The following is a 10,563-nucleotide window of genomic DNA, read 5'->3' on the forward strand; positions in this document are numbered from 1 at the left end:
CCGTTGAACAGTGTTTAAATGTCTCACAGTAGTGACCCTGTTTCAGTGTTTTGGCCACAACTTTTTCTGTATAACTCTAAATTAGGTTTTCTTGGTGTCAAAATAAAGTTAAGAGAAAATCCTACAACTTCCATGTTTACCACTCTTTAAAATAATGAGTGTTTGATAGAGAAAAATTCACCTCAATGCAGCTGTATAAAAACTGACAGCATTTGGGAAAAATTCTTTTTGGTGCTCTTTATTCCCAAAATGATTCTAACCTTTTTAAAATAATTTTTGACCTTATAAAAATATTATTCAAGTATTTTAAAAAGTATCTAGGTCTAAGAAGTTAACCTAAGAGCTTCAAAATATTTCAAACGATATTTTAAATATTAAAGCACTTACATGAGACTTCTAAAATTTTAACATTCTAAGCTCTTGAGTATTCATGCTTTGTCCTTAGATTAAATCCATCTTTTCTTCAAGCTTCCATATTCTTTAAACTTTCTTACTTTGCCTTTCTTTGACTCTTTTGACTTTAATATGCCCTGACTTTCAACAACTCATTCATGTCCTCATATTCTTCAACAAGTAATTCATGTCTTGGCTCATTTAAATTTCATTTGATCCTTGTGAGTACTTTGACCTTGCTTCCATCATATTTGATCCTTGTGGGCACTTTGACCTTACTTTCACATATATGAACCCTGAAATATCATTACTCACACAAATACATTAAATTTCACTTGTTTGTTAGCATCAAAACAAGATAACAAGATTTTAAACCTTGTAAGGCCAACAGACACAACTCGACAAAAAATGTCACTAAAAGCAACTCAGCGAAAATAGCTCGGAAAAGCTCAACAAAAAATGCCACCAAGAGCAGCTCGGCCGAAAAAGCTCGGCAAGAAATGTCGTAAAGAGCATCTCGACTAAAATAGCTTGGCAAAAAATGTTAAGGAGAGCGACTCGACACAAACAACTCGGCAAAAAATGCCTCTAAGAGTAGTTCGGCTGAAACAGTTCAACAAAAAATGCTAAGGGAAGCAGCTCAACACAAAACAGCTCGGCAAAACAATGCCACCAAGAGCACGTCGGCTGAAACAGTTTGACAAGAAATGCTATGAGGAGCAGCGCAACACATATAGCTCGACAAGAAATGCTACAGGGAGCAGCTTGGCACAAATAGCTCAACAAGAATGCTATGGGGAGCAGCTCGGCAATAAATGCTACGAGGAGCAGCTCGGTTCAAACAGTTTGGCAAGAAATGCCACAAAGAATAGCTCGATAGAACAGTTCAGTAAGAAATGACACTAAGACCAGCTCGGTAGAAACAGCTCGGCTACCATCAAGAGTGGCTCCGCAAGAAATGCTCAGGAACACAACTTGACAGAAAATGGCTCGGCACGAGCTGTCATGAAGAACAGATCGGCAAGAGCATCTTAGCCAAACCCCCCCGGACATCGGCTTAATAGGTATCGGCTTGGCAAGCCAATCGAACTCTTGTGCAACAGCTCGACAAAAAGCAGCTTAGCACATGAACCGGCTCGGCAGAGCTGAATGAGAGCCCAAGTGGCTTGGACCAGTTGATCCCCTGTATCATTAGCTTTGCAGAAGGCAACTCGACACGCAAATCGGCTTGGAAGAGCCAAAGGGGAGTCCAACCAGCTCGAACCAACCAACCCTAAGAGAGAGAGAGAGAGAGAGAGAGAGAGAGAGAGAGAGAGAGAGAGAGAGAGACCCCAGTTCGAAATTTCAGGAACAAGTCTCGAAAATTCGAAACTAAGGGTGGACAACTAATATACCCAAAATATATCAGTTGATAAAAGGAAGTCAACATCTAACAATCACTCCCTAAAGTCAAACCTTCTAGCGAAAGCAATTAGCTCCAACTCAATAAAGAGGGGAGAGATCCACACTGGCACATTAAACGCCCAGAGTGATACATGCTAACGCTTTATGACCCTAGAGCAATCCACGCCCCTACGTCATAATAATGAATCACCTCTAGGTTCAACCCTCGCCACTACAAAGAGGGGGACGCAAACAAGCAAATGTATCTTATTCTTAACCCACATTTATTGTTGTATTTAATCCCTTTGAAGCATTCCCCTTAGGTATCGGAGTGATCCCCCGAAGTACACTCCGGGTCTTCCAAGCCTGTTTTATTTTCCCTTTTTTCAGGCCATCGGAAGTCAAAGAGTAGTCTCGTAGGTCATTGCTATTTTTATCCCGCAACAATATATAAAACTTAAAAAATAAAATAATTAAATATATATTATGTGAGTTTCTGCTAATTCTCTTAAAAAATAAAACTTAAAAATTCAAAAATTTGCAATAAATTGTGCATGCACCATGTATCATAGAAATTTCCCAAAAAATTGATTTACAATTATGATTCATGAATGAAACTACTTTGCGCTCGCTCTCTGTGTCTGGGGGTCTTCCCCCCGTTGAGACATAGTTGACCGTTATGCCACGTGTCGAAGACCCAATGTAGACAGGCGATTCAACCGGGAGGACTTCTTCAACTTCTAACTTCCAAGGAGGAAGTCCGTTGCATTTTCTTCTCTTTTGCTTTTTCTGGACATTCATTATCCCATTCATTTATTTATTTTTTTCCCACTTTGGGTTGCGAAGTACAGATCGATCGAACGCTGCATTAAGAAAGGGAAGACTGAAATTTTGAATTATAAATCCGATTTTTCGGCAAAATTCTGGGCAAAAATGGACACTCAATGCACACGCAAAACCATTCCACAACCGCTATTTTTGTCTCTCCTCCTCCCTCCCTCCCTCCCCCCTCCCTCCCTCCCCCCTCTCTCTCTTCCTCTCTCATTCTTTCTTTTCCCCTTTCGCCCCCTTGTTTTGTTGCCTCTGAGAATTCATGGAAGAGGCGGGAGAACCTTCAGCTTTTCCACGGTAATGGGCATTCTTCCCTCCTCTTCTTCATATCAGCTACCTTTTAGTTTCTTGTTTTAATTTTTCTGCGCGTTCATGGGGTAGCGATGGAGATACATTTATCTACATTTTCTTTTCTTTTTTTAATGCATTGAGTTGTTTTTTCGTGAGAGAGATTTTTTTTTTTTTTTTGCTTGACGAGTCATCGTAGTTCTGCCACTTTTGCAGCAGATTTTGTTTTTGCATCATTAGATATTTCCAGTGCTCGGTTTCAATATTTGCAGAGGAAAAACATAAGAACTTGATGAAAACCTGGAATCTCATAGCAGGATATTTGCCTTAATAATCAATGTGTCTGGTTTTTGCAATTTTGTTGATCTTTATGTGTTTGTATATTTGCCCCGGTGAATATGTTGATGCTTCTGCATTAATAAGAGTGATAAAACAGATGATTTTCTTGCATTGTTGCTTTTGGGTTTTTTTTTTCTTTTTTTCTTTTTTTTTTTTCAATTTGGATCTATTGGGGCTGTTGAATGGTCATCCTCTCTGATTGTTATTGCTTCTATAACGGGTTTGTTAGAACCTGTTCTTGCCTCTCAAACTGTTGAACTTCATCACATTCTCCGTTCTTTGTTGACTTGGGGGTTGATGTTGGCAGTTCTGATGGTTCCCACAACACTGCTGAGAAAAACCCAGAAGGGGAAGCTCTTGCTGTTGGAGATAACAAGCCACCTCGTGCAATCTCTGTCTCCATGTCAACTCAAGGTAAAATCTCCATCTTTTACTTCCTGGAATTGTACATTTTTGTTATTGTAGAATCTTTTTTTTTTTTTCTAATGCTAATATTGCATTGCAGCAGACCCAGGATCTTTAGAAATGGCAAAGGAGGGAGTAGATGGGTCTTCTTCGAGAAAAGTTCTTGAGGATTGCTCAAGTAGCATAGAATCTGAAACTGCTTCTTCCAAGGCCAGCATTTCAGACTCCGAACCTCATTTGAATGCAAAACCCGACTTTCAGTGGCCCAAATTTTTCCGTGGATTGAAAAAGGGTTCTGCAAAGCGCCTTCCAACATTACCTCCTGTAGGTGTTCAAAACAATGCTGAGAAAAACTTAGAAGGGGAAAGTCTTCCCGTTGGAGATGAGACACCATATTCTGCAATCTCAGACTCCATGCCGACACAAGGTAAATCTCCATCTTTTTGCTTCCTAGAACCACACATTTTGTTTTAATCACAAATCCAATCTTCATTTTGTTTTAATAACAAGACCAATCTTCCATAAGATTGGTCTTGTGATTTAAACATAATGTAGGCTTCTAGGAAGCATGGGTTCAGGTCCAAGGAAACAGCCTCTTTGCATAGAAGAAGGGGTAAGGCTGGGTACATTGCGACTCTCCCCCTACACTTGCTAAGCATGGAGCCTTGTGGTCTAGGGATGTCCTTTATCAATCTTGCGTAACTGTTACTAATGCTCGTAGTCATTGTGTTAGACTCAGGATCTTTACACAAGGAAGAGAAGGGAGTAGATGGGTCTTCTTCTCCAAGAGGAGATCTTGAGCGCTCTTCAAGTAGCATAGAATCAGAAACAGCTTCTTTCAAGGCCAGCACTTCAGACTCTGAAGCTCATTCGAATTCAAAAGCTGATTTTCAGTGGCCAGGGTTCTTCCGTGCATTCAAAAAGGGTTCTGCAAAAATCCTCCATACCTTACCCCCTCTAAATGTCCAGAGCACTGCTGAGAAAAACAAAGAGGCACTTCTTCCTGTTGGAGATGGGAAGCCATGTTTTGCAACCTCAGTCTCCATGGGTAAAATCTCTGATTCTTCATCCTTCACTTCCTAGAACCATACATTCTTTTAAATAGTATGATCAATCTTCCATAACTGTTCTATTGCTAATACTCGTTGCATTAGACTCAGGGTCTTTAAATATGGCAGAGGAGGGAATAGATGGGTCTCTGTCTCCAAAGGAAGGACTTGAGGAATGCTCAGGCAGCATAGAATCTGAAACAGCTTCTTCCAAGATCACGAACTTGGACTCTGAAGCTTATTCAGACTCAAAATCTGATTCTCAGTGCTCTGGACCCTTCCCTGTATTGAAAAAGAGTTCTGCAAAGCGCCTTCAATCCTTACCCCATCTAAGTGTCCATAACACAGCTGAGATTAACCCAGAGGGGGAAATTCTTCTAGTTGGAGATGAAGAGTCATGTTCTGCTATCTCAGTCTCCTCGCCAACTCAAGGTAAAATCTTAAATCCCCTTCCTTTTTTCCTTGGGCTGGGAAAAATCTCCAATTTTCATATACTAGAACCATGCATATTTTTTTTCTTCACATGATCAATCTTCCGTAACTATTACAATGCTAATAGATATTTATTGCATTACACTTAGGATTTTTAGGCATAGCAGAAGAGGGTATAGATGGGTCTCTGTCTCCAAAGGAAGGACTTGAGGAATGCTCAGGCAGCATAGAATCTGGAACAGCTTCTTCCAAGATCATGAACTTGGACTCCGAAGCTTATTCAGACTCAAAATCTGATTCTCAGTGCTCTGGGCCCTTCCCTGTATTGAAAAAGAGTTCTGCAAAGCGCCTTCAATCCTTACCCCATCTAAGTGTCCATAACACAGCTGAGATAAACCCAGAGGGGGAAATTCTTCTAGTTGGAGATGAAGAGTCATGTTCTGCTATCTCAGTCTCCTCGCCAACTCAAGGTAAGATCCCAAATCCCCTTCCTTTTTTCCTTGGGCTGGGAAAAATCTCCATCTTTCACATACTAGAACCATGCATATTTTTTTTCATCACATGATCAATCTTCCGTAACTATTACAATGCTAATAGATATTTATTGCATTAGACTCAGGATCTTTAGGCATAGCAGAAGAGGGAATAGATGGGTCTTCTTCTCCAAAAGGAGGTCTTGAGGATTGCTCGACTAGTGTAGAATCTGAAATAACTTCTTCCAAGGCCAACACTTCAAACTCTGAAGCTCATTCAAACCCAAAAGCTGATTTCCAGTGGCCCGGTTTCTTCCGTGTGTTGAAAAAGGGTTCTGGAAAGCGTCTTCAAAACTTACCACCCCTAAGTGTTCCCAGCACTGCTGAGAAAAACTCAGAAGGGGAAGTTCTTCCTGTTGGAGATGATGATGAACAATCATGTCCTGCAATCTCAGTCTCCATGTCAACTAAAGGTAAAACCTCCATCTTCTTCTTCCTTTTCTTTTTTGAAACTTTATGCTGGGCAGAGTCTCCATTTTCCATCTTTCACTTCCAAAAACAACACATTTTGTTTTTTAATCTTATGATGAACCTTCCATAAGTTTACTGATAATGATAATGTTGCATTCCATTAGAGTCGGGATCTTTAGATATAGCAGAAGAGGGAATAGATGGGCTTTCTTCTCCTAGAGGAGTTCTTGAGGATTGCTCAAGCAGTGTAGAATCTGAAACAGCTTCTTCCAAGGCCAGCACTTCAGACTCTGAAGCACAGTTTATCACAAAACCTGATTTTCATTGGCCTGGGTTCATTCGTGCATTTAGAAAAGGTTCTGGTAATCACTTTCAGACATTACCCCCTGTAAGTGTCCCCAAATTTCCACGAAGAAGGAAAAATAAAAGCATGGGAGAGAATGAGGAACCAACATCTGCTCCCCCTTTAGATACTGAATTATATCGTTTCAAGTCTTCCTGGAAGAACTTCAGCCTCCCTGAGCTTGAATCTGCAACCAATGATTTTAGCTCTGGTAAGTAATGTATATTGAACTTTTTTTTTACATTTTGAAAACTTTTTTTTTCCTTTACTGTCAAATTTGGAAAATAATGATACCTCTTTATTCATTTTTTCTTAAAGATGTCTTTATGATGTTTGAAGGCCACTTAACTTGATTCATTAACCACTTTTTTCTTCTTTATTTTCCCTACCTTGCACAGAGAATTTGATTGGAGAGGGAGGTTATGCTGAAGTTTACAAGGGAATTCTGCAAGATGGGCAGCATGTAGCAATTAAACGGTTGACTAGAGGAACCCCAGAGGAGATGACTGCAGACTTCTTATCAGAGCTTGGGATTATAGTGCACGTTGACCATCCCAATACTGCCAAACTGATTGGTTATGGGGTTGAAGGAGGGATGCACCTTGTTCTTCAATTATCTCACAATGGGAGCTTAGCATCTTTGCTTCAAGGTTTGTTCATTATCTTAAAACTCATGAAAAAATTCTTCAAAGTTTCCAAGTTCCGAGCCAATAGTGTCTAATTATTTTTTTCCCTTCCTGTATTCCCAGGCTCAAAGGAGAAACTGGACTGGGGCATCAGATACAAGATTTCTTTAGGGGCTGCGGAGGGTCTTCTGTATCTTCATGAGGGGTGTCAAAGGAGAATTATCCATAGGGACATCAAGGCTTCTAATGTTCTGATTGCAGAGGACTTTGTACCCCAGGTACCTTCATATCTGAGCATGATAAAAATAACAACCTAATTCACCAATTTATGGTTATTTATTAATATTTACTCAATAATGATAGTCGTGAAATTTATTTTTGTTTGTATAATTGTTTATTTTTTCTTGATTATTTCTTGGGTCATACTTTTAATTGTCAAAAAACTAGTCCTCAGTGACTGCACATCCCCCAAGACAAAAACAAAAGAAAAAAACAAAACAAAAAAAGTTCCAATAGCAATGTGAAACAAGGTTCAGACATTGATGATAAATAGTTAATTCTATATCAATTGAAAAAAAAAAAAAAATCAAACATTGATGATAAGTAATTAATAATCTATAGTTAGGTTTATAGTATTAGCTCTATATTCCTGTATGGCCCTATCTAATGGTCATAATCTGCTGTTGTAAAAACATCAATTTTTATTATTTTGATTTTCCAGATCTTAGATTTTAATGTTTTACTTCACTTTTTATCCAGATTAGTGATTTTGGGCTTGCGAAGTGGCTACCAAACCAATGCACTCATCTCACTGTATCCAAAATTGAAGGCACATTTGGGTTCGTTAATCTGTAACTTGCTCAGGTTGTCCAATGTGTAGAAGATTTCCTGTCTCTGTATCTAATTTCTTTGTCTTAATATGACAGCTACCTGCCACCCGAGTTCTTCATGCATGGCATAGTAGATGAAAAAACTGATGTCTTTGCTTTCGGGGTGTTACTGTTGGAGCTGATCACCGGACGCCTAGCTGTGGATAATTCACAGCAGAGTCTTGTAATGTGGGTATGTTAGCTTCTGTATAGTGTGTATATCAGTTCAAATGTACCTTGGCACACACTTTGTATTGGGTTGCTATTTGGGTTCTGAAGCTATTTTGATAACCTGTTGCAGGCCAAACCTTTGATTGACAAGAACAATATCAGGGAGCTTGTTGATCCATATCTTGCTGATGCATATGACTTGGAACAGATGAACTGCCTGGTCTTGACGGCCTCTTTGTGCATAAGTCACTGTCCTACTGAACGGCCTCAAATGAACCAGGCATGTATCTATACTCAAAAGAGCTTAACTTATAAAATATCAAAAAGATATTAAGCTAGATCATCTTCTTATGCTAGAGCAGTCCAGTGAAAATGAAAGGTGGGGACTAATCAGTAGTCTTAATTTGGAGTATCACTAAAGGCAAAAGTAGTTTCTAATCATCTGGCTTTTGCAACCTCAAGGAAAATATGTCTAAAAACTTTCACCACAAATTGTCAATTGAAGCCTTGCTTCCTGATCATATTCTAGTTCATAATTGGTCCTGTAATTATATTGTTGGAGTGTTCCATCCTGTGAACTTCATCCTCCTAGGGAAAGCTAGATCGCTGTTTTTAAAGTTTGAAAGAAGGTTGCAGCTGAATTGCCCAAGCTGCCTCTTTGGGCAGCAACTCATGGCACACTTCTAGCCTTCATTTGTTTTGAAAAGAGTTGGGATGACAAAAATGCTTTCAAATGCTGACGAAGGGACATGATTTCATCCTTGGTCATTTTGTTACTCTCATTTTCTCAGGTAGAAGATTGGTTTTCATTGCTCATGTCAATATGAATATGCCCCAAGGTTGAATTTCTAAAATGCATAAAGGGTTGAAAAAAGCTAAGCTAAGATTGACAGAGGACAGTTCAGAAAGGTTGAGAATCAATTGGGAAGTGGCCACTAGAAGTTGTAGTAATTCTTCCTTGGAATTTAAAAACTGTTTGTCAGAGAGGATATTTTGAATATTCCAAATAGTTGCTTCCAATTATCTGCTAATTGGTATTTATATGTTTCCACTGAACCGAGAATTACAATTACTTGGTTGGAAAAATCATACCTAGAAATCAAAGCTGTGGAAGATTATTCTGAATTAGTACTGAAGTCTGAAGCAAAGATAATCTTTTTGATTGATCAGTGTTTGCACATGCTGCAGGTTGTTCAGTTTCTAAGAGGAGATGAAGGCAGTTTGGAGCTTGCTAAACAATTGCAAATGTCTGGCCTTCAAAGGAGGTATTCCATGGAGCTCTTTGCAGAGGATTTCAGCTCAGCTAATTATTTAAACGATGTAAATCAACAGACAGAGATTGCTTTGGGGCTCTGAATTCTTCACCAAACCATGTTTGAGAAGAAATGGTTTTTGGTAGGCTTTGGGAACTTTATTTCATTTTTTTTTCCCCTAAAGTAGGGGGTTGTAGGTCCTGTTTGCAAAACCAAAACCAAGTTATGTCATTGAATACCCAGAGTTGAAATGGGCAAACACTGGAAGAGGGAAAGGAGAACAGAAGCTAGCTGAAGTACAATGCAGAGCAACCCTTTTACGCTTTCTTCTTTGGCAACTTGCATACGTGATGAGTTCATTCAAACTGCGGATGGAGAGACGACAAGAGCTAGGGTGCAATATGGAATCACATTAACAGAAGCTCATTCCCGAGGAGGATAATTTGCACTTTTATGATTCGCATTTCCGTTTCTAACATCTAGAAATGGGCATAGAAATCAAAATGCAAAATATGTATAAACATTCTGTTGTTTTTGAGCTTGGTTATCTTTCCACTTCTCAACTAAGGAGAAAAAAGAGCAAGATGAAAGAGAAAAAAAGACATTCCAAGTTCTCTTCTGTTTTTCCAGGGTACCTCTACAAGTTAAAATCTAACACAAGTGAATTCAGCATTGCTCAAGTTTGGTTGTAGCTTCTGCTAGCCCTGCAGACTTGCAGTGCCCAAAGTAAATATGAAAGAGTTGTGGGAATCGACTCAAACCCTTCTCCATTGTTTGCTGAGATCAACTTTGGGTTTGCTTAGGGCCAGTTTGGCTGCAGAAGTAGCTCATGAACAGTGTTGGTGTAGAGAAAAAACATAAGTGCATTGTGATACATGCATTGTAACACATTCTTTAATTTGGCTTCATTCAGAGGGCATGTGATTAGAGCCCAAGGTTTTTATGTTAGAGATTTCATGTTTGGATGGGAGTAGGCCACCTGGTCTATGCTACAACATGAAGAAAATATAGGAAAATGAAAATTTCTAACCAAGATTTTAATTTTTTTTTTTTTTTTAAAAATTGTGTATGGGTGTGAATGTATTTGTATAACTATATAGTAATATGCACGATAGCTTCAAAAGAAGCATCCATCTTTTCAAATGATGAGTCATGTTTAGCGCGAATACAATAGAACAAGTCAAATTTTGAACTCAAATCTTCAAAATGATCTTAAAATAACAGGTCATTTAATATA

At 38.9% G+C, this 10,563-nt stretch overlaps 1 protein-coding gene across 1 annotated transcript; it reads left to right on the forward strand.

Moving 5' to 3' along the window:
- The first annotated feature begins 1,059 nt into the window (after positions 1 to 1,059).
- On the forward strand, positions 1,060 to 10,274 carry LOC131151185 (uncharacterized). The gene is made up of 14 exons (XM_058102433.1): positions 1,060 to 1,277; positions 3,542 to 3,648; positions 3,740 to 4,066; positions 4,373 to 4,687; positions 4,794 to 5,120; positions 5,270 to 5,590; positions 5,734 to 6,066; positions 6,229 to 6,618; positions 6,806 to 7,057; positions 7,157 to 7,311; positions 7,793 to 7,872; positions 7,960 to 8,095; positions 8,204 to 8,353; positions 9,262 to 10,274. The coding sequence occupies exons 1-14, from the start codon at positions 1,060 to 1,062 to the stop codon at positions 9,427 to 9,429; spliced, it is 3,279 nt and encodes a 1,092-aa protein (XP_057958416.1). The 3' UTR covers positions 9,430 to 10,274.
- The last annotated feature ends 289 nt before the right edge of the window (positions 10,275 to 10,563 follow it).

This window comes from Malania oleifera, chromosome 3 (genome assembly GCF_029873635.1).
Source record: "Malania oleifera isolate guangnan ecotype guangnan chromosome 3, ASM2987363v1, whole genome shotgun sequence".
NCBI classification, from domain to species: Eukaryota; Viridiplantae; Streptophyta; class Magnoliopsida; order Santalales; family Ximeniaceae; genus Malania; species Malania oleifera.

Coding starts and splice junctions, on each gene's coding strand:
- LOC131151185 (XM_058102433.1), top strand. CDS start 1,060: ATGCCACCAAGAGCACGTCGGCTGAAACAGTTTGACAAGAAATGCTAT. Junction 6,619..6,805: donor AACCAATGATTTTAGCTCTG/GTAAGTAATGTA, acceptor TACCTTGCACAG/AGAATTTGATTGGAGAGGGA. Junction 8,354..9,261: donor AACGGCCTCAAATGAACCAG/GCATGTATCTAT, acceptor CACATGCTGCAG/GTTGTTCAGTTTCTAAGAGG.